This window comes from Notothenia coriiceps, unplaced genomic scaffold (genome assembly GCF_000735185.1).
Source record: "Notothenia coriiceps isolate Sejong01 unplaced genomic scaffold, NC01 NC01_scaffold00031603, whole genome shotgun sequence".
NCBI classification, from domain to species: domain Eukaryota; kingdom Metazoa; phylum Chordata; class Actinopteri; order Perciformes; family Nototheniidae; genus Notothenia; species Notothenia coriiceps.
The window spans coordinates 317,106-341,816 of record NW_011364304.1 but is presented as its reverse complement, the minus strand read 5'-3'; the positions used below and the strand labels follow the sequence as shown (position 1 = coordinate 341,816).

The 24,711-nt window shown below is 41.5% G+C and overlaps 1 protein-coding gene across 1 annotated transcript in view; it reads left to right on the top strand.

The window, feature by feature from the left end:
* Positions 1-24,711, top strand: part of LOC104960157 (mitochondrial import inner membrane translocase subunit TIM16-like) — a 108,232-nt gene that overhangs the window by 1,659 nt on the left and 81,862 nt on the right. Inside the window, exons 2-3 of the mRNA XM_010788127.1 lie at positions 2,585-2,635; positions 23,996-24,079. Coding sequence (XP_010786429.1) covers positions 2,591-2,635; positions 23,996-24,079 — 129 coding nt within the window. The 5' untranslated portion in view covers positions 2,585-2,590. The remainder of the gene's footprint in view (positions 1-2,584; positions 2,636-23,995; positions 24,080-24,711) is intronic.

Below are 24,711 nucleotides of genomic sequence, written 5' to 3'. Positions count from 1 at the left end.
TGTGTTTATCCGCATGATGGAGGGGACAGGGTGGTATGCTGTTTAGAAAAGAGGTGTCACTGGATTGACGGTCCACAGTCCATTTTTTATTCTGGAAGTAACATGACAACAAAGCAGATCATATTTATCCTGCTAAAACAGGGAGATGGAGTGATTGATAAACGGGATCCCGAAGTCTCAAACCTCCAATCAAATCGGGACATGGTAACCGTGGGAGACTGGGAATTGGAAGCTGGCATCCCAGTGTGTTTACAGAGTGAACAGAGAGAGCACTTTTGATTGGAGATTCCCAGCATCTGTGTGTGTTTGCATACATGTGAAAGTTGTGTGCAGTGAAAACTCATTAACAGCAGCTTGAGAGTGAGGCTCCGTCACTCTGATTAAACAGCTGCCTCAGCATAGAAAGTCACACACAGATGCACACACAGCTATCCTGGCCCTCCATCTGCGCATTTATGATTTGAGACGGTGTGTGTTCTTACATGGGTTATTGTCATAGGCTTAAGAGAGTGTGTTTGTGTGTCTGTGTGTGTTTGGTTGCTTGGTGGATACATCTCCACGTGATAGCCCCTCATCTGTGTGTTTGCACAGCCAGATAGTTTCCTCCCTCATCTTGTTTGCACCAGTGATTTAACTTAACATGGCAGATGTATGTTTGTATATATGTACAGTAGACACTGGTCTGTTTGGCTATCCTAAAGTGTGTTTGCACTGTCAGGGAGCTGAAATGATGGATGGCTATAGAGCACTGACACATCATGGCATGTTTTTTCTGCAACTGTTTTGCTATTCGAAAACCTTTTGCATATGTGCATCTTTGCAGCCTAGCTTTGTCATTGATGTTTGAAACTAAATATATTTTTGGTTTTATACAGTTGCTCTGACAACAGCCAGACATTTAAGGATGTCAACTTGTCCGTCTGGAAATTGTAAGGGTTATTTTTTCAACACTTTATTGACAAAATAATTCACTGATTAATCAAGAAAATGATCAGCGGATTAAGTAAATATGATATATAAAATACATAATTAGATAATTATTACTATGAGTATCCACCTATATATATTATATATTAACATTGAATTATCTCATATATCAATATAATTGGATACAAATAAGTTATTTTAACTATTACTTAACAGCCTAAATTGGCTATTTAACAAAACGATTGGTTGTGTTTATCGACTAGACTTTATCCAGAATTTAGACTTATATGTCAGAGATAGTTTTAGCCAGACTTAGGAATTTTGGGCTACAGCTGGGCTCTCATTGTGTGTGTGTGTGTGGGGGTGTATGTGTGTGTGTGGGGGTGTGTGTGTGTGGGGGTGTGTGTGGTTCTGACACTGCTCCCTAAGCCTTTTGGCTTAAGCCCAGGTCACAGAGACCTCAAGCCATAGCCTTGGGGCATCATATGCGTGGGTGGGCTACACAAACAGAAAGATAGAAAGAGAGAGGGTACATTGAGAAATCCTTCTGTTTGCTATTTGAGCTAATAAACTAAAAATAAATGTCCTCTTGGATTGCATTGGAGAGAAGGACTGGGAGAAGCTGAAGCTCACACAGCCCACTGCAGCCTGATATGATAAAATGCTGTGTTTATGTTGTGTGTGGACAAATGTTGCGTGGTGCCTTCAGTGTGTGTTGGCTGCACTGCGTCTTTGTCCGTCTCCTGATTCTCTTTGACATGTATATGTGAGTTAAGTGTGTGTGTGGTTTAGTCTAGGTCCTTATACTTATGACCTGCTATCAGCCCTGTATGTCTGCAGTAATCACGGTCACACAGCGGTATTGAGTGACACGGCTGCAGACACACATGTCCCGGTCACAGCCTGATCCCATTAGGCCCCATTTCCTCTCAATCATGCAGGAGGCTCTCTGATTGGCTGCTGTGATTGATGCCAAATGCGTTTTTGGGCTGACTCGGGTCAAGGCAGGCACTTGTGGCTTTGGAGAGGTCACTGGATTGCATTTGCCGACTATGAATCAGTCAGATCACACTGATAAACGGAGAAACTTCAGAGAGCTTAGAGAGTTATTTTCTAATTAAATGATATTGATGTGATGTGATGTGGAGGGGGGGGAACTATGTTACATTTTAAATATTTCACTTTTTCACTTTGGTTTAAAAAAATGACAGCCAACTGAGTAGCATTTAATTCCATCGCCTTTCTTTGTGAGAACTTGATCTTGCACGTGTTATTTATCTACATTTGCATCTCTTATTGCAAGTGCTATTCGGTACATCCAGCTAAAACAAATGCAGTTAAATACAATAGTCATGCAAAACACGTTATATCATATTGTATATAGTGATTGTTGTGCTTTTATTTAGGTCTTAATGTGTGCATATGTATAAATGTGTCTTTGATTACATATTTATAGGTATAAACATATTTGCATACATATTTTTATATATATTTGATTTTGTATTCGGGATTGTGGGAAACGGTATTTCGGTCTCTCTGTCTGTACACACAAACTGAAAGATTGACCAAGTTTGGCTTTAGTTAAAACCGTTTTCGAGGATACAGTCAACTGTATGAGGTGTTTGTGTGTTTATTTTGTATTTTTGTATCCGTCTAGGACAAGATGTTGCGTGTGTTTGACCCCCGAGCCCAGACTACAGCTGTTCAGGTAAGCACCTTATTATTTTGCAGCGCTATAGCAAACCATCTATTTAGTTAAGACAGAATTAGATATTTTGATATTTAAGGAAAACAATGGGGAAAATAGTCCCTGTCGCTCCACTGCCATTAAGTGGGTTTGTATTCCCACACTGCAGTGATGAACATGTTGACAGTAACCCCGCTCACCACTGGCCACTCTCAGTGACTCATCTACTATTGATTTATGGACGTGCTACACACGCTGCCGTCCCTGCTCTCCTCTTCCCACGGGTACCCATCCCACATTAAGCTAGTTTGACCATGAACCTCTCCACTCTCACCGCTCTCTCTTTTCCTCATTGGAAATACCTCACTGAGCCAAGTCTCCATCACATCCAGCAGCAATGAGGAAAGATAAAGATGAAGGGGGGAGGGGGGGAGGCCGATCAATATAGAGCAAATATTCACACACTTTCCAGTGGTGGACCTCCCAGGGTGTTCTAATTACCGAGGGCCTTTGTCCGCCTTTAGGCCGTTGGCTTTCTCGTTTGTAAATATGAAGAATCCTGCGAAAACACTTTATGCCGCAGCAGATTACATTTCAGACCGCAGGAATACCTGGAAGACACATCACCCCTTATGGAAACTCAGGAGGAGTAGAACTACATATTTGTATGTCTCCGCATGTGATTGTGTGTATGTGTGTGTGTGTGGAGTGTGTGTGTGTGTGCTACCCCCTTGGGTTGTTTGGTATGTGTTTTCCAAACTATAACACCTCTGTGAAAGGCGTACTGTTTCAGAGGTATGTGATGTCATTGACTCTGACAGGAGGAAGTAAACAGAGGAAAAAGGTTCACTATTTTCTTTGTGGCACACTGAACTGTATGCCTCCACAGTATAGAGCGCGTGTACGCTTGTGTTTGCTTAAGTAACTTGAGTCCGCTGGCTCCTCTCCAGCATCTGAACCTGGATGTTTACATCAGGTGTGTCTGTGCTGAAGTCCTCTTTACACACTGCTCTTTGATAGAACATACTCCATTGCTTTGAGATGTAATGCTTTCCGCAGGGCTTCAGATCTCCCAAATAAATACTACCCCAGGTCTTTGGCCACTCTGCATACTCTGTTTAACAAATTAGAGTCTTTCAAACCAAATTGCCCTTGAGTTGATGTAAATCACTTTGTGCAGCCAAAGGGTCTCATTAGTTGGGATTGAATCAGCGCTGGGTAGTCTGTGTGTCTGAAACAGCGTCTCCAGTAAGAGCCCGGTGGTTACTGGTGGTGGTGATGAGCTGCTGGGAGATTCCAGCCAATCCACGGCATTTTTGCGTTCATGAGATCGCTGTCAGTGGTGAGCAACCGACCCTAAGAGATGAAAAACATGTGACAAAGCTCTTAAGGCAAATTTGTCTTTTTAGTTTCAGCTTTTTAATACACGCTTAAGATCAACGTCTAGAATCCTACTTACAGTACAATATTTAGTCATACTTTACTTGAGTATTTCAGTTATTTGTTACTTTCTTCTACACATTTCAGTGGCAAATATTGTACTTTTTACTGAGCAATGAGAGGAGCCATTCTGCTGTGTAGCATGTACTTTCACTTTTAATACTTAAACTATGTTGACTTAAAACCTTCATATATTTACTTATGTATGATTCTTAATATCAGGAAGGTATTTTAACATTGTTGTGTTGGTACTTTTCTATCAAGCTGTGATTCCAGAAACACTTTTTTATATAACTCTGTCTCTGCTGCATTTTTTCTCAACACTCCCTCAGCAATAATATACTGACTTTCATTAATAAAACAGTTAACCAGTCTCACTTTTACGCATTCGGCTGTACATGACACAGTGTGTGGACACTACCTGAGCTTTGCTGCGAGGTCCCTGTGTATTTTTTCAAATGTGTAACTTTTTACTCATTGTAAGCTTCTTGTTTAGCTTTTATTTACTCACTCTCCTTTGTAAGCTGTCTTTTCTGTATCCCTCTTTCTCTCCTTCTCTGTCTGGTTATCAAGGCAGAGCCAACAAGAAAATAAATGGTATAGCTTATAACAACATTTCAAAAAATGGTCTGCGGCGTAACAAGGGTTGTTCCAACCGGCTGGGCCACCAGGAGAGACCATCGCATCGAGCCAAGTCTGCTCTCGTCCCTTCTCTTCACCTCTCTCATAAATCCTTCTGGTCTCCCTGCCATTGAGAGGAGGACCTAAAAGTGAAGAGGCCTGAGTCAGCATGCTGTCCTCCTCTGCACTCCACACATGGCTTCACCACCTCAAACAAAAAGAGTAAGGACCCAGATCAAAGTTATTAGAGGGCTGCTCTTCCATTTTTAGTTCTCTTGATTTGTTGTTCTCTCTGAAACAACCAATGTCTTCCTTCTATTTGGAGTCCTCTGAAAGCAGAGCCTCACCCTGACAGCTTTCACATTCGCAACTCTCTCTGTCTCTGAATATAGAGCCAGTGCCACTCTGATTAACACCTTCATCTGCTGAAGGAGGGTTTAAAGGGTGCGGGCGATGAATCCTAAACACACTGAAACATGATGACGCCAGTAAATGTGACACATTAATGAAGAGTGGGAAGCGTTAGTTCCTAAACAGAGCACCAAAGCAATGTTCAAACCCATAAAACACAACATAATGCAGCATTTCAGGATGTTTCAGCTGTTAAAAGTAGATTACACACAAGTGTTTGTGTGTCTGTCTGCTGCAAGGGCACAGTATATACCTGCCAATCAGTTTGTTGATGTAGATGTGATGGCAGGGAAAAGCCAATCTTGCCACAAAGTAAACAGAGAGGGGCAGAGAAGTGTCCAAGCTATTTGGATGTGTAACCTCACTTGGAGGTCTGTTTGGCTTCTGACATGAGAGCCAGTCTATTGTCCTCATCAAGAGAAGCCATAAGTCTTCTCTGAAAATATTTTTTGGGAAGGATATCTTACAAAAGCTACAGAGTGTCAGAGTAAAGCGCAGCAATGTTTGTTTCTCTGAGTTGGCAGGAGTTTATATTTCCTTGTCATCCACACACACAACGTATGCTGTGTGCACCTAAAACAACAAGATCATAGACACATGGCACCTGCTTTCACATGTTATATTTGCTTTTCCCCCTCCCCAAATACTTTACTTTAGGTTTTCCATAGTTGTAGCTTATTTCATTTAATTTCAAACCTTTATTTGTCCTGGTCCTGGTTCAGCTCATGGCAGCAGAGTCGAGTGGGGCTGGCTCATCCTTGTGGCCCGCATTGAACTGTGTTCTCCTCTAGCCAGGTGGGGTAAATATAGGCCATAATTACAGCTCTGCTCTCGCTGTATTTATGTGAAGTAAGACTGTGCTGGGTAATTAAGGTCTTGGCCAGAAGGAGCAGTACATACTGCATCTGTAATCAGTGTGTACAGTATGTTTGTGCACGAGCATACTGCATGTTGTATTTAGGTAGTTGGCACACAGGGAGAGTGCATGTGTCCATATATGTGGCATCCTTTTATTTCCACAGTTTTTCCATTAAAGGTCTCCGATCATGCAAAATGCACATTTTGATGTCTTGTATACATACATGTGTCCCCGGTGTGTAAGGGAACTCACAAAGCGTACCCAAATCTCTAAAAACGGGGGTACAATGGAGCTGATCCAGATTTGCCACCGATATTACGTAATATCAGAAATGTGGGCTGGCTTTACACCCTCAGCCCTATCAGAAATGTCGCTATCAGAAACAATGCCTGATGTGTTTTGGACGTAATATGGTCTTTGTTTACATTAACAAGCATCGCTAACACTCAGAGCTAAGCTGTACTGGAAAGAGTGGGTGTTTCTCAATGTCGAGGGAAGCTGCTCCAGAGCCACTGGCCGTTTCTCAATCGCGAGGAAACTGGCTTCCAAGCCAATATTTCAAGGATACTGCGTCATCGAGTGCCGCCGAAGGACTGTTCCAATCTCCAGCATACTTGGAATTCCACTGAGGCCGCGTCCTTGGTTTGAGGGTAATTTCGAGGCTGTACATGGGTAGACTTTGCGTCCTTCAAATCCCCACAATGCTTTGCGCACGGACCAATTTCCCCAAATCTGTGGCGGAAAATGTAAGGCGGGGCCTCTCAAATGACGCACACCTGCACACATGCTAGCCTGTTCCACTCTTCGTTTTCCGATTGCCAGGAAGGATTCTTGCCTAGCTTCTGAAGGAAGTGACTCGGAAGACATGTGCTACCAAGCATCCTCGCGATTGAGAAACGGCCACAATTTCAAGGATACTACATCATCGAGTCCCGCCGAAGGACTGTTCCAATGTCCAGGATACTTGGAATTCTACCGAGGCCGGCGTACTTCGTTTCGAGGCTGCACATGTGTATCCTCCGCGGTCTTAAAATCCCCACAATGCTTTGCGCACGGACCAATTTCCAAATCTTTGGCGGAAATCGAGCTCCATTTAAGGCGGGGCTTCGCATATGACGCACACCTGTTAGCCTGTTCCACAATTCTTCGTTTTCCGAGGCTAGGAAGGATTCTTGCCTCGCTTCTGAAGCAACTGACTCGGAGGTACGTGTGCTACCAAGCAAGCCTCCTCAACATTGAGAAACACCCAGAATAAAAAAAAAAAAGAAAAAAGCAGGATATAAAAAGAAACTCACCTTGTGGTAAACCCGCAAGAGAAAAAGCATTTGAGCTCCATACTGTTTCAGAAATAATCCTTGATGTGGTTTTTAACATAATATGGCGTTTCATCATCTCTTTGCTTAAGAGTTACAAGTTAGTGTTAAGTTGTCACATTAGCTTTTCAAATTATTTAAATGCATCTAAATTGGTTAAAAACATCATAAGTAAGGATAACAAAAGTGGAAATTCATTAGGTCCCAAAGAAAACAATTATATGTAGCATTAAAGCTGTTTTTACTGCTCACATTGGTTCTGCCCTCCCTGCCATAACATCCCTACTCTGGCCTCTTGTTTTTAGATGAGTTTCATTCACGTCTCCATGTAGGCCTCCACCCTGTTTTCCTGTTCTGAGCTACCCGACCACTCGGACCCAGCACACGGAGAAAGAAATCAGCATTCACATTTGCTGACCAGAAGTTGTGTTGTGGATGTTAGGACACGTGCCTTGGCGGGCATTTGCGTCTCCTCTATCCTGTCTCATTCTATCTCTTGATCTATCCCCGATGTCTGTGTATTTGCTGAGTATGTGAGTGTGTCTGTGTGTGTATACCATGTGTTCTTCAAATTACAGTGCTGAAAATACCCCTCATAGTTTTGGCCCAGTGCTGGCCGTAGAGCTGTCGATCTGCGGTCGCTGGAAGAGGAGGCAGACGGGAAAAGGGAATAGTTTGCTGGACTTGGGGGCCAGATACCTCTTTTTCAAGCTTCTGCTGCTTTGGGTGAAATTAGAGAGGACCATGGGTTGGAACGGGTTTGGACTTGAGGAGGGAACGCCTGGCAGGGCCAAGGAAAAGTACAGCGGTTTCACTGCTATAGGTGGCTGAGAGAGGCCAGTCATACCATCTTTTATATCCTTCCATAAATTACAGACTCAACTCCCTGTTAGGTGTGTGTGTGTGTGTGTGTGTGTGTGTGTGTGTGTGTGTGTGTGTGTGTGTGTGTGTGTGTGTGTGTGTGTGTGTGTGTTGTGGTGTGTGTGTGTGTGTGTTGTGTTCTCATTAAAGGCAAAAACACTAAATTTAAATGTCCCAAATGTTAGCATTGGAAATGTGTGTTTGTGTAATTAGTTAGTTAATAATGCTAAGCTATGTATTTATGATGGCTACTTCATAGTTAGTTAATATAGTAACACTTGGTTGGTCAACTTTATAAATAATAATACACAGGTAGGTTAATCAAATAACAATTGGCCTGCAGACAGCAGGTCAGCAGCCTCTTAGATTTAAGCCACAGGTTGATGAGGGCAAGTTTAGACTTTAGAGACGCATTCATACTCCAGGATTTAAAATAGTACCACACTATTTTAGATGTATTACAAATATGTAGACACGGTTTGCGGAAATTCCTTTCTAAGTCCCAAAAATGCTCAGTATTCTGTTGTACCAACAAGTGATTTCTTCTCACATAATTATAATAATACTCTGGACAGAGAATGAGATATTGATACTTCCCGCAGAATGAAGGTTGTTTAGATGTTGGCGAATGTCTAACACTAACACCACAGGGATACGGAGTCAACATTATAAAATGTGAAATATAATGTCTGTAAAGAATCTGCGCTCATTCCAAGAATAGGTCACAGCCTTCCTGAATGCTGAGCTCCACATTCCAGCTCCACAACCTACATTATATTACCGGAAACTGAGCCAAAAATGCTTTTGTTTTTCTTTAAACTTTTAATCTATACAGCCAACGTACCCCATCGTGCTTGTTGGATGGAACAACACCATTCGTGATAAAGTGATTTACATGCCTCTGACACCTTCTGAATGTGTAGCTTGGTGGTTTAAAACAGACTTTTACTTTTCTTTTATGCGTTTAACATCAATTTCTCTTCACAAATGTAAACATGACTAAGCAGGAAATGTGTGATTGCATGAAACACATGATTTAAGACAGTATTGCACTAACATCTTCCCTTTCTTGTGGAAATATCAGGTCTTATAAATAAAGAAAAAAACACCTGGCAAGAAGTATGTCTTTATTTGTGCGTAGGTCAAGCTGCCAATTAGTAGTTGATCCCCATCTAAACAATGTAATCCCTTTGACCTTTGACCTTCATGACTGATAAATATATACCATTACGTCACCTCTTATTAGTCAGAGCTTCACTTGATATTTCAACATGCATTATGCTGCATCAAAATGCATTTATTCAAGTATTGAAAATACCAATATGAGTTCATTTATGCAGGTCTGTTTCTCATTAAACATCGTCTTTCTGTGCCCCTCCCCGCCCTCTCTCTCCCCTTTGTCTCCCTCATGGTGTTTCTCTCTGTTTACTAACCCTCTTTCTAAAAATATCCCCAATGCATGGTGTATTGTGCTGGTATCTTTTCCCATTTGACCCTCCTGGTAATAGCCAGTGGTAAACTCAGCCCAGATGTTGTGACCCCCATTCCTTTTCTTCTGTCTGTCTTCTCCCCGCTGTCCAGCTTTCAGCTCCTGGTGTTATTGGCCGCCTCTCTGCCAGTGCCAGGGTTTGTTATACTTTAAATTATTCTGACTCAGCTGAGTCAGTCTTCACAAATTAGGGAGCTAGATATTTTCGGAACAGTGCTGCAAAATCTGGATATTCCATTCCTGAGTCCATCTCAACCACGATTGATACATCAGCGCTTCATTTGTATGACTTTACTCCTCTATGTGCTTATTTTCATTGTAAATTAAGAGATCATTTTCCTTGGGGTGGTTGGAACTTGGATGTCATGTTTGAATGAAGTTTTGTGTGTTTGGGTATAAACAGGAGGATGGGTTCAGGAATATTGGTCAGTCTGGTTGCTGGAGAAGGAGCTCAGAGGTTAAGAAGTGCAGGGTCGAAGATACAAGGTTCAGACTTTTGGTTTGAAGGTCTTTTAGCTGCTTCAGCAAACGATCAGGGTTGGTTTGCGCGTGTGCGAGGCTTTGTGGGTGTGTGCTCTCGGGGTAGCGCTGAAGTATTTCTTTGGAGGAAAGGGGTAAGAGTGGTTGCCAGCTGGCAGCGACGCAGCTCTTTGCTCACATGTGTGTGTTGTTTGTGAGCAGAGGCCTCATTAGTGCGCTGGCTGCCCGGGGACTCGACTAATTACGGCCCTGTGCACATGTGGGTGACACCTGGGGCCACACATTGATGATGATAAGCTGTTTCTCCTGCTGCATCATGGAAGTGAAGAGTCGTTATAGTGGGAAGTACATGTCCGTCATATTTTGTCTGAATCTTTCTTCAGAGTTGAGAGAAAAAAAAGGTTAAATAATGAAACGACCATTGTTACTTTGTAAATGAGATCAGTTCACATGGGAGTCCCTTGTTTTAGGATTCTGTCATCATTTGAACGGGGAGAGAAAAACGTATTGATTAAATTAAAATAATAAATGAATCAAAACATTGACATCAGCACAGTTTCAGCCTCTTGCAGCTCCCATGGAACTTCCTCTTAGTTTTCCCTCCATATCTCCATTTCCCTCCATATCTCCGTTTCCCTCCATATCTCCGTTTCCCTCTATATCTCAGTTTCCCTCCATATCTCTGTTTCCCTCCATATCTCAGTTTCCCTCTATATCTCCGTTTCCTTCCATATCTCCGTTTCCTTCCATATCTCCGTTTCCCTCCATAACTCCGTTTCCCTCCATATCTCCGTTTCCCTCCATATCTCCGTTTCCCTCTATTCTCAGTTTCCCTCTATATCTCCGTCATCTCCGTTTCCCTCCATATCTCCGTTTCCCTCCATATCTCAGTTTCCCTCCATATCTCAGTTTCCCTCCATATCTCCGTTTCCCTCTATTTCTCAGTTTCCCTCTATATCTCCGTTTCCCTCTATTTCTCAGTTTCCCTCTATATCTCCGTTTCCCTCTATATCTCCGTTTCCCTCCATATCTCAGTTTCCCTCTATTTCTCCGTTTCCCTCCATATCTCAGTTTCCCTCTATATCTCTGTTTCCCTCCATATCTCCGTTTCCCTCCATATCTCCGTTTCCCTTTATATCTCAGTTTCCCTCTATATCTCCGTTTCCTTCCATATCTCCGTTTCCTTCCATATCTCAGTTTCCCTCCATATCTCCGTTTTCCTCTATCTCAGTTTCCCTCTATATCTCCGTTTCCCTCCATATCTCCGTTTCCCTCTATATCTCCGTTTCCCTCCATATCTCCGTTTCCCTCCATATCTCAGTTTCCCTCTATATCTCCGTTTCCCTCTATTTCTCTGTTTCCCTCTATATCTCCGTTTCCCTTTATATATACAGTCTATGCCGGTTTCCCTCCATATCTCCATTTCCCTCCATATCTCTGTTTCCCTCCATAACTCTGTTTCCCTCTATTTCTCCGTTTCCCTCTATATCTCCGTTTCCCTCCATATCTCCGTATATCTCCGTTTCCCTCCATATCTCCGTTTCCCTCCATAACTCTGTTTCCCTCTATTTCTCCGTTTCCCTGTATCTCCTTTTCCCTCCATATCTCCTTATATCTCCGTTTCCCTCCATAACTCTGTTTCCCTCTATTTCTCTGTTTCCCTCCATAACTCCGTTTCCCTCTATTTTTCCGTTTCCCTCCATATCTCCGTTTCCCTCCATATCTCCGTTTCCCTCCATAACTCTGTTTCCCTCTATTTCTCCGTTTCCCTCCATATCTCCGTTTCCCTCTATATCTCTGTTTCCCTTTTCAGGAAACACAATGTGGAATCAATCACGCTTTGCACTGCTCCATTTATAGCATCCATTATATTTAAAACAAGCAAATTGTTTCTCTGTCTTTGCTTTAAACTTGGCGGATGTCTGCCGCTCCTGGAGGTATTACGAGAGCAGGGAGAATGTGCTCTGTTTTTTTGGCCTTTGCACTGCCAGAGCAGCAGCATGAGTTGTGAATTGGCTTGCAGTTGATCTTCTGCATCTTGTGTTGTTTTGCAAATGATCAATTCATAATAATAATAATAATAATAATAGTAATAATAACTTGAATTTATATAGCGCCTTTCATAACCTCAAGGTCGCTTGGTTTTTTTTTTGGCACGAAAGTAGCTGAAGGAAGCAGGCGCTGTTTGTGTGTGAATTTATCCTGAGGGGAATGTATCGTGTGGGTTTGTGAGCATCAAACCTCAGTTATGACTTCAATTGGTTAATTATTTAATCGGTATCAGTCAACACACTACAGAGTTTCTGTATATAATTTACCACAAATAAATATCTCCTGTAGATTTCAAATGCTTGCTCTCGAAACTGCACTTCCCTGGTCTTCAGCAATTCACCTGCAAAGTGTGATGTCTATACCAAACACCAGACACCAAACCAAATTCCTTGTATGTGTAAACGTACCTGGCAATACACTCGATTCTGAAATGAACTGTTGGCAAGAAATCAAAGGATAGGTTGACAGATTGATAGAATGCTTTATTTTCTGCACTGTGTCATACATATTATGTGTATATAGGACAATAATGGAAACCCAGATAGATCACACATAGATATTTTTTTTTTAATCAAACGGAGCAGCATAGCAGAAGTGTTCCTGTCAGACTCTCAGATGAGATATACATGGATACACAGTAGGCCTCAAGTACAGCGAGAACAAGACACAACTTTAGAGAGCCCCGAGGGAAATAAAGTGCTGTGTTGGGGGGGCCAGCTGACCTCAGTTTGACCAATCGCTGCTGCTATTTCCATTATCCTGTTTTTTCTCCATATGTTAGCCTAATTGTTGTGGAGGTTAGCTACAAGAGACCTCAGACAATGGTTCTGCATATGAGAAGTGAGGATTATAAGACAAACCTCTATTGAAATTCTTGATTTACTTTTTTTTAACTTACTGGGGAGCGTGCTCTCACAGAACAGAAAGATGTGTTGCCTACTAAGAGAGTCTTATGTTTTTGTTTTAGAAGCTACAAAGCCAAGTTGTTAGGCATATCTCGTAGGCAGGCCCAGCTGGAAAAAATAATGTCCGTTAATCATTAATTGGCTATTTGGTTTAGTAATAATAGTATTTATAAGAGTTTCCATTATGTCAGCACTTTCTGTAATTGTTATTGAAAGCACACGGCAGTTCTCAAAACTTCAGTTTAATACCCAATGCTTGTTGAATGGATTATCATTATATAGTGAAGCAATACAATTGTAGATAATAAGATAATTGGCAAAAAACTGGAATTTTCAACCTGTTATTTTACTGAAATCTAGTAAATCATTGTCATTTATCATTCAATTGTAAACCTTGCTAATTTATAATCACATTTAACACTAAAGCAGTTAAAAAGGGGATTCATCTTTTCTATTTTACCACCATGACTATTTGCCACATTACATCATCTCAATTCAGTAAAGCAGATGGACTCGTCAATCACTTATGATCAGAGTTTATTTACATGTCTTTGATTCAACCTAGTGTTTTATGAACCTTAGAGTAATTACAATGTTTTAAAGTAAAGGATGTGTGGCTGCGGTCGATGATCCGCCCTAGCTCTTGAGCCACAGCCACATACCTGTATTAGTGCTGAATGTTTTTCTTCTATACTCACTGTTGATGTGAGTGTAGGGGCCCTGAAATGTGGCTCACACATGTCTTATAAGTGCCACATCCTTTCCCAACAAAAAAGCCAACTTAGGTCATCTTTTACTAATTGAGCTTCTTAAGACAACAGGTTCTGCTGCACTTTGTGGTTTCATGCAAGAGCTAAACAGTTCTCCCTGAGTGAAGCTGCTGAGTGTCGGGGTAAAGTTGGCGTTAGGGGGCCTGTCGTATTTGGGAGATCTCTACTGAGCAGTGCGAGCAGCAACAGGAGATTGAGCTATGTGTTAGCATAGAGAAGATGAGGTAATTAATCAAGCTGTCATTCAGCTGCCTGAGATCTGTTGCGGCACATTGAGCATGCCAGGGGTCAACACTTGAGCTGTGTGGGCATTGAAATGATACCCAGTGTTTATAAGATATAAGCCTCATCATTGCTTAGCATGTTACACATTTGATCTCATTGCACATTTTTGACCCTGCTGCTGTAATTATAATCACATTTAACTACCATATGTTGCAGAATTTTGCTTTGCTATGATTGGTTTCAGTCCTTGAAGCGGATGCAGGAAAGTTCCAATATTGCTCTTTGATTACAGTAAACAAATAGTAGATTAAGAATGGATTGTAAAACGAAAATAAAGCCAGTATTTACACAGCGTAAAGGATTCCATGATTATACACAAGTAACATGACCAAGACATGCTGTTCACACATGTGCCTCCTCAGCGAATCCCACTGTGCACAATTCATGCTCCTATACAAATGCGAGGGGGAACTTTGAAGATGTGAAGCCTCTATGAAGTGGTTTCAGGGAGGGAGCTACGCCAGCCAACTGTATCCGTTGCGGCTATGAAAGAGCTGTAAATGACAGCAGGCACTGGAGGGTGGGTCAGCCTACAGGGATTGAGGGGCTTCATGGTGTCTTCAACAATGTGGACACATGATTTGAATAGTGTTGTGTGCTTCTGCTATGTCTAACAGCCTCTTTCCATGAGAAACAAACCCAAAGAATCATCTCTTTGTTTTTAACAGAGCAGGTCTGGAGTGCAGATTCTCATCAGCCCTCGGAGTTTCTTGCTGTCGTCAGCAGCATCATTCCTCCCTCTGTCATTAGGGTCCAATCCTGCCCCACGGATCTCTATTTGGATTTAAAGGATCAAGCCACTAAGTGCATCTTTTAGAATTCTCTTTAGAATATTCATTGCTTGAAGCTCAACCACAATAACCATCAAAAACCCCAGAGATCAGCAAACATGCACTGGAAATCTCCTCTGGCTCTCTAGTGCTTCTTTTGGCCTGAAACGCAGAATTCAGGCAATTCAATGGTCCCGTTAATCATGTTAGTTCCAGGAACCGACCAGCTCTGTAAGTTGCTCTGATCCAAGACCAGCTTCTGTGACCTTGGATTTATTTTTCCCAGAAGGATGCCCCTTCCAGTAGGCACAGTGCAGTTCGTGCCAGTCCCCCCCCCCCCAAATCTGTTGTCCCCCTGGCAACCTCAGCCCAACTGGAGCGGCTGCCTGGATGGATTTCTGACTGTGGCCACACGGCCCAATTAGCACCTTGGCTCAATAATCACAGCCTTCCTACAACTTCAGTGTTTCATTTCACTTAACAAGGCAGTTAAAGTGTTTGCGTAGCCTGGCAAACAAATCACATTTGAGGACGCCTCACTGCACCCAAAACCTAGTAAAAAGGACTCAGATATGAGTTTGGAAAACATATGACGACATCTTTTGGGGTTCATTACGGTATCAATAACATTAGGTAACATTTTAGGATTACGGGATTATTGATAATTCAATGTTTACACTAGGAGTTTAGCTGTTCTTTTCTGTATGCTTTGGCCCTTTTCCGAGATTCTCCTTAATCTATTTTGTTTAGTCAGATGACCTCTTCCTGTTTGTACTCATCCAAAATAAGCAAATAAAAAAAACGAGATCCTTGGCTAGATCTGTTTAGCAAATTGTTGTGATTGGATATACAGCAACCCTGGCTCAGACAGGGTAATGGTTTTTACACTGTTTCTCAACAGATGCACGTGCTGGATAAGATTACTTCTTCGCCAACGAAATATCCATTGGCAGGAATTGTTATACCTCATCTTCGGTTTTACGACTGTGCCTGAGTCAAGGAAAAATTGTAGTTCTTTTTATATTGATGAATTGGAAAGTTTTTGAAATTAAAGGATGATTGAAGCAAACATTTAGAGTGCAGCAGCAGGAGAGGTATAGCAGTGTCGTGCCAGCTTTTGAAAGCTTACACCAGTGAGAAAGCCGGGCCTGCTGCTCTGCGGCTACCAGAGCGCTTCATCATACAACGTCCCTTTTTCCTGCCCGATTTGTAGCTACTCATGGACAAACCACACATCTTTCATTCATAGAGCCTCAAAACATCTGTGTAACCTGTTATATAATGTGCTCTTTTTTATCTGCATATTTTTCTATCTAACACTTCAACATTCTCTTTCTTTCTACTTTGGTCATTCACTATCAGGGAACTGATTGCTCTCTTGTTGAACCCTCTTTTTCCATCTACCTTTTTTCCCCTCTTGATTTATTTTTCCATGGAGTAGAATGATTCTTAAAGCCAATATTTTTTTCCTGACCTCTTAAAACACAGGGTGACGTCTTTGCCGTTAACAGTCGTTGGCCAAAAGTCTCCATTATGGTTAAGAGAGTATTGAGGGATGTTAGGTCTAGGTTTCTCCTATGTGAATATTTGCTGTTTTTCTTTTATTGTCTGATCATATCAAATTACTAGCGATTTAAAAACGTAGGGCTCTGGGAAACGGTGTTGACTTGAGTTCTCACATTTTATACACTAAATGATTGATTGATAAAAACATCTGCAGGTTGTGTGTGTGAAAATAAGGACTGTTTATGGGTAAATATGGCTTTAAAATCTGGTATTATTCGATTTTTTTCCCCCTAAGCCGACAGTGAAACTGTTGCAAAATCCATGGCAGCATTGCACCTGTCACCTTATAAGAAAGGAAGTATAGGATATTTGATACATAGGATATGTAGTAAATGGGGTGTGTGCAGGATGAAATTGAGGAAATCCCCCCTGATCCCCACAAGATTGATGGCCTCGTCTGTAAAACTATAGGCTGCAGTATGGCCTTTTTTCACCATTTATTTCTCTTTTCTCTATCCTATGTGTCTTATCTTAATCTTTCCACACTTTAAGGCCAAGATGATAAGGTTATGGATAGAAAAAAAACTAAAAAGAACTATCCTAGGAAGATGACTTCTGGATATCCCATTCTAGGTTGATACTATATTTAACTGGGGATCATTCCAGTTCGTATCACTTGTCCCCCCCCCAGGGGCTGCAGGTCCCGGGGGTAGACCTGGCCCCGTATCTCTGCTCATAGGCCTGCTGGATCACAACTCGGCCTTTTTACTGCACTGTGCTTTTCATTTGCTGACACAAAGAAAGTGAGACGGGGGGGAAAGAATGACTGCAGGCAAGGCAAATGTGAAAAAAAGACAATGACATTAACAGTCTGCAAGGTGAATCAGTAGAAGCACTTATAAGACAGTTTGGGTCTAGTGTTTTTCAATTTTTCTACTGAAGAATTGTTTGGAAACTGTGTGTACTGTATAAGTTGACACTCTTCTTCATCGATCGTGTCCGTGGAGTCACTCCTCAGATGTATACTATTACAGCTGCACCTAAGGATTCACTTTGTGATTTCATTTTCTTAGATTACACTCTCTCTAGAAGCCCAGCTTCTGACCTTGCACGTTCATTTTCATCTTCAGATAGGAAGAGAGCAGAGGAAGGATATGGAAAAAAAAAAAAAAAAGGACTTGTGGCATCGGAATTTCTTTGAGAAATGAGCAAAGCATAAGCTGGTTCCAATTAAGAAAGAAAAAGTGGCTGTAGGCAGCAGATTAAATGAAACAATAAAATGGCTGATTTGATTTCCATCGTCTGACCCCTCCGGTTCTCTTTCGTTCCCCCCCTTCTTTCCTATTACTAAAAGCCTGTCTGCTTCTGTTAAGTCAGAGTTACATTCAAGATAGTGAATCCTGATTCAGGAACACAACTGAAATGGGCCATGAAGGCAGAACAGGATGAAGAAAACCCAATAATTACTGAAAAGACAAATTAGCCATGGACCAAAAGACTGAAAGCCAGTCTGTTTGAGGGGTGATGAAAAGTACAAAGCAATGGTTATTGATTAGAGGAGGGGAAATTAAATAAAAACACACATGATTCTTGGAAAAGAGTGGAAAGATGGAGAGAGTGGAAAATAAGGAGCAGGTTGAACTGATGAGTGGCTGCAGATGGGGCTATATATGGTGATGTGTTGCCTATTAGACGCTACACAGAGAGACAGGGACACGCACTGTTGAAGAACCGGCAAGCAAACTCATTTTATTATCATACACTTGAGTTACATTAAGGCAGGGGCAAAATATACATTTTTACCATTAAAAGTTGAGTCATACAATTACAAATTGAGTTTCAAGTCCTAGTTTCTTATTTGGCATTTTTGGAAATGCGCTTTGATGTTAGATAAGAATACCAATATCACTGTTATGTTGGTATGATAGTTATAAAGATACAACCCACAGCCTGTTAACGTAGCTTTGCATAAAGACTGGTTATCGGGAAAATAGCTACTATAGATTGTCTCCATACAACCCCAGCTTTTACACCTTTTTTAAAAACGTTTTTTTAAAATACATTATAATATAAACGTGAGGTTTGGAGTTATGGTAGCCGGATTCTGTTGCTTCCGGATGGAGCCTTCCTCCTGTTTCCAGTCTTTTTGCTAAGATAAGCAAACCCTTGATATGAGTGTTATCTAACACTTGACAAGAAAACGAATAGGCATACAGCATGTCAACCAAAATGTTAAACTATTCCTTTAAAAAAGCCATACTGCACTGGCTACAGAAGACCAACAGTCTAACCTCAGTGGTTGATATTTTCTCATTTAAAAAAACAAATGAAGGACTGTACAATTTGATGTGAAATGAGTTTGAACATTTCAGAGCATGGATTTATGTCTGCCAATAATCTAATCTAAACACAGATTATCTCTCTGGAGGATCTGCCACTATGCTGTATATATAACACTGGGGGAAGTTGGAAAAATAAGCACTTGATCTTCCAGCACTCTAAATTAATAACAGCACCGCTGGCACTCATTAAAAACTTCCCCTCTCAATTCATCTGATACACAGAGAGATGGAAGGACGGACAGAAAGAGTCAGAGAGAGAGAGGGAGAGAGCGAGAGGGCGAGAGAGATAGAGGGAGATGCAAAGATTGTGATTGTTCCCATATGTGCATACAGACACCTGATATCCGTCCTGTTGGGTGAATCAACATTCTCCGTGAGTGACACAGATGTGCACTCCGTCTGTTGAAGTTCAGAAGTTAAAAAGCTGAGGGAGAAGGACAGAAGGAGATGGACTGATCCTGATTTGTTTATATTGGGAGAGGATATTTAATAGACTTATAAAACTGTAATTGGCCAGACTTCTGACTGGCACGTTCTTGTGTCTCCTTCTCCATCTGCAAAGTGTTTAACTGTACTGTAAAATCTGCCTGGTGTCATTTGAGGGTTATTGTCATTATATTGGTCAGCAAGGCTTTCTTTTTCTTGTACTTTATCTTTCTCTCTTTCTTTTTATTTGACTTGGCTCATCAATTTTACCATTTGGTAGTCGGAAAAATAGTTTCCCACATCTTGGAGCAGACACCTGTGTTAGTGATATTCCTTTTCCAGCTGGGATGTCCTTTCTTCAACTTCCTTTCTTGTGTGTGTGAGCCAGTCACTTAAAACAGGTGTACATGATTCTTTACACTTCCTTTGAGTATTTTGTCCAGTCGTGAACCATTTCTCTTTCTTTCTGGGTACATTTCATCTGCTTTGATTCTTTGTTTGGCTGCTAAGGAAAACATTTGTCTTATTTTTCTCTCCGCTCTCCCTCTGTGTTGTGATCGATCTGAAGCATGTGTGTACGTCTCAGCCACAAGGAGAGGCGAGGGGCTCTAGGTGAATGGGATTTAAGTTACATTTATGGCCGCAGAGGAGCGATACTGTTTGGCAACATTTATATACACACGCACACAATCCAGATGTTGTGTCCTCTGGCTGCCCCCGCGCCGTTCCTATTAATATGGCTCTCTAACGGCTGCGTTACGCTACCTTAAGCTGAAACGCTGTTTAATGGGAAAAGGTGAGGCCCAGCACAAACCCCCAATCCTCTATTGGACTTTAATCACTCAAGCTGCGAAGCCCTGATGACACCTTGTCAAAGAGCTCAAAGCAGCACGTGCCTTCATATCCGGATGGAGGATGACTTCATGGCGGTGTGATCTGTGAGTAGCTGTCTGCACTGAGACGTCAGGTCGGCTCATTGGCCTTCAGCCCTGAAGCTGGTTGGCTCAGGCAGCGAAGTGAAGGCCTGAGGGATGCTGTAATGGCAACGCTAACCCCGTCTGATCCAGAGATGGTTCACAGAAAGGTGATTTATTTTCAGTGTTGTTGTTTTTTATTGACTCCCTCAAGGAGTAATTTGTCTGTTTGTCCTCCCTAATCCATAGTCTGGTTTAAAGGCAGGATAAGGATGGCTGTGTTTTGAAGTTCTTGAAGAATCCTTATTGCCTTTTTAGCCAGACTACAGAAATGGCTTCAGGGATGTCAAAGCTGTACAGTCAGTCCATCCCTTTGGAACGGACTGAAATATCTAATGAAATATCGGATGGATTGTTAGGGAATTTGGTACAGATATTTACGTCCCCAAGACAATGAATCACACATACTTTGGTAATCCCATGACTTTACCTCCACAGGCAGGTTGAAATTTGAGTATTAGTGAAATGCTATGTACTGGATGAATGCAATGAAATGTGGCAAAGATATCCTTGGTGCTAAGAGAATTAATCCTTCATGACTTTGGTTATTCCTTTACCTTTTTTTTATATTTCAACCACTACTGGAAGGGTCCGTTTATAAATGTGGTTAACATGTCCTTGTTACCTTTTAGAATCAATTCTAAAAACCTTGGTCATCCCTTAAACTATTTCCTGTTGTCATTGGTTTAAGATTAAAATAGTGCTTTTGTTATGACCAAATATCTGCCAAACTAATGCTAAAAACGTGTTAACTAAATGCTTTATTGTTCACATTAGTGTAAATGTGTCTGTAATTGTTGTTAGGTACAGGTATTCATATACAATAGTGTAATGGGCAGGTAGCAGCAAATAAGTTATTTAAAGAATAAAAGAGCACATCTGAAAACATCTTGAGTTTGAATCTTTGAATTGAATAAAAAAACAAATTTCCATGAACTAGTGATTATGTTTTCTTCCTTTATCTTATTACAGAGTAATGATGTAATGGGAAACACAGACATCACGCTGAAATACTTAACTGGTGCTTCCCAACAATAATGCTGATGCATGACTGAATATAGAAAAAAAAGTGATGATGCAGCATTTGTGCTGTTTACTCTTGCATGCTACATGAACACTATTGGGCTCTCAGCTGCTCTCAGTCAGAAATATGAATCAGACGACACATGTTGCTCCTAAAAGCAGTTCCAGTGTCGAGCAGACCCTGGGCAGATTAAAATAGTCACAGCTCAACTCGTTCCTAGTTTGGTCAGAGTACCAACTCTGCATTGTCTTTCCCCTGAAAGGAAATGGGCCAGTGGTGCTGCCGATGAACGGCTCAATGGCAATGAATTATCCCTGTGTCTGTTTATACCGTGCTGGCTTTAGCCTTCTCCTTCCCTCGCTCTTTTCTGATCTATCGCCTTTTTGGAGGTCTTGGTTTACTCTGAGCCTCTCTCATACATCTAAGCTATTTTTCTTCTGACTCACTTGCAGGGACTTATCAAGGCATATGTGAGTTCAGGTATCGGCAAACTGCATACTGGCTGACTGCAGGCAGAGAAATGATCTTCAGTCACAATTTAAGTGTTTATTCAACCGGGACTTATTATCAACTCTGTCAGTGCTCTGGTAGCGTAACTTCAGAAACGTGTTTGAGAGCCAGGTCAGAAGAGTGTTTTCTAATCCCTCTTAGTGGATAAAGCTATTTGGACGCACACAGGGAGCCAGAAAACATCTGTATTGCATAGAGATGGTGTCAGATAAAACGCTGGTATGGACTAAGACATATCATCCCTGAGAGAGGTGCAGAAGTGCACATCTGAGAACTTCCTTTTTAAAACACTGATATGATGTTGGTATGTGTTCTCTACATGTGTAACAATGTCAAGTCCCCTCATAGCTGAGGACAATACATTGGATGTGAACCCATAAACCTGTGTGGCCCATAAATACAGATTCATCTAAATGCTTAGGATTTATAGTTCGTTCTACTTCACCGACAAGGACCGTTCCCGCACAGGAGTCCTGGCCTGAGCATTACACTGAGTGGAAAAGTCAAACATTTTGGAAAATACAAACCCTTCAAACTCAACTTTTCAAAAAAGACGATTCTTTCTATTTCTATGTATTCAGTCTAAAGTTCCAAAAATCAGCACAACAAACTGTCAAACCTAATGGTCACTTATTTTAACATATTTTAATTTGTATATATTACTCAGCATTACTGGCAACCACGGTTGGAACATCAATGTTGAAACACTTGTGCTTCCTCGCTGCCTCATTTCTAAATATCTAGATCTACTAAACAAGACAAGACAATTAAAGTACTCACATGGGGAAGGGAGTAAACTTCAAAAATTCCCTTTCATTGAGGTCAGTTTAAACAATGATCGCCCTTATCCTCAATTTTAATCTGTCTCTCAAACTCGTGCTCATCAAGCTAACATGTGTGTCTGTTATTGTCCGCTTTCCGAGAATTTGGGAAGAGCAAACTGCGCTGAAAGGTTTGATATAGACTGTTTAAAGGAAACATAATCAGAACCGCCGTTTCTCCCTTTCAGCAGTCGATTCACAAACCGCTTGGCCAAGCATGTGGCAGAGTGACGTCAGGAAGGAAGGAGATTGAAGTGGGGTTTTAGTTAGAATTGACAGGGCCCACATGTATGTGTCCCTCTACGTGGTCTGGCTTGATTTAATAGTTCTGTTTTCCCCTATTTGTCCAACTGTTCGCTTTGGTTGTTGATTTGGCATGTGTCCATTGAACTCAGAGATGGCTTGACATTAATGGAGGTTGTATGAACAGCAGTGCTACCCTGTAACCTACCCCATGTTAAGGGGTGCAACATGGCAGCTCAAGTTATTTCCATTTCTTTTTACAATTTGTCATCTGAGGCCATTTAAAAGTGACAGGATGAGGCGTGTGTTGAGCCTTGGAAAATAAGCCTCTGTCCTCTTGCCATACGCAGATCTCCAGCCACACTCCTCGGGGGTTATTGTGGCCATAAAAATGACAACAGTAATTTGGGCAGACGAAGCGGTCTAAGGGGCCGAAGGAAACTGTTCCATGGAAACTCCATTTCTGACCTCCGTGTCTAATGGGAAAGTTCAGTGTAACTGTAGTATTAGTACACAGATTCAAGGGGCTCGCTGACTGACTGTGACACATTACACTAAGTAAGGACCTGAGGGTAAGCTTTAAAGAGCACGGTTTTAGGGATTTTTAAAGCCCATGTTACTTAGAAACCACACTTTTAAGCAGTTAAATGCCTTAAATTTGTCTTTCCTTTCCTCTTGTACTCACCATTATAATTACAAGACATCTATCACTTACATGATTTCTTTACAAACATACACATTCTTTCATTTCAACACCTGCAGTTGTTTTCAGCTGTTTCCTCTGACAACATGTGTGTTTTGCATCTGAAGACCACCTACCAAACCCAGCGTGGCAGTGTTGTTTTGACACATATGCCCCATGGAAACGACGGAACAAAGTCTCAGTACCATGAACAACACACACAGACGTGGAGTCACAGTTTGGTAATCCAAGACGCACTTGGGCCAAAAGTCACCTTGTCTCCTACATCAACAATAACAAGCGCTCCTTTCATGGGACAAGTCCTGTTCTGTCCAACCACAGGGATCTGTCAGAGGCACCTGGGAATTGTCATGTTTTTCTTCCTTCCTTTCTGTGTCTTCTTCTCATCCCTGCAAATCATTCTCTCATCACCCCCCCCCCCCCCCCTCCCTCATTATCTGTAACTTTACCTCCAGGTTATGTTTAAAGTCAAGGTTCATCTAGAGACATTGACTTCAAAAATGTAGGATCAAGAAGTCTTCTATAATACGTTTGTCTTATTTTGTTGTTTAAAATGTTTCACTGTTTGTCCCGCAGAGTGCCAAGAGCCTTCCGAACAACAAGGACTCCCGCATCCTGTGGGCCAAAGACGACTTTCTGCTCACCACAGGCTTTGATATGGTGAGATAAACTCATAGCTGCAGCTTATTACATTTGTTTGTATATCTTGCAATTACAAAAAGATGTGTGATAATCAGTGGTGAGCCGTGACTTTTATACCTAGGCCCTCTGACCCCCCCCCTTCCCTCTTAAAAAGAAGAGATATTACGTCACAGCGTATACTTCAGCGGAATATCAAAACAGCGGCCCGGGGTGCAAAACGCATCAATGACAGCGACAAAAAACAAAAAAAAACACCATTTATATAAACACCTATCATGACAGGGCACCCACAGCCAAGTAACAATTACAAATGAATTAAGTCGGCCCACATTGAAAATGACAAAGTCCATCCTCCTGTCCTTTTGGATGAAGCACTTGCGGGTCATTCAGCTGATCCTTTGCCACTCCAGTTTATCATTGTAACTCAATCTTGAAAATGACTCGGTTAATAATTTTGCAACGATGTCATCACTATCACTGAAGTGAGCCATCATGAACGAACTTATGCTAATAATAAATCTATCGATCATAAATCTATCGATTAGATTTATGATTCGAAAATAATAAAAGTAGGGTAGACATGTGGATATTATCCGGCTGAACAAAACGTGCATTTATCAAACAGGTTCGTTTTCCACAGACCTTATTTC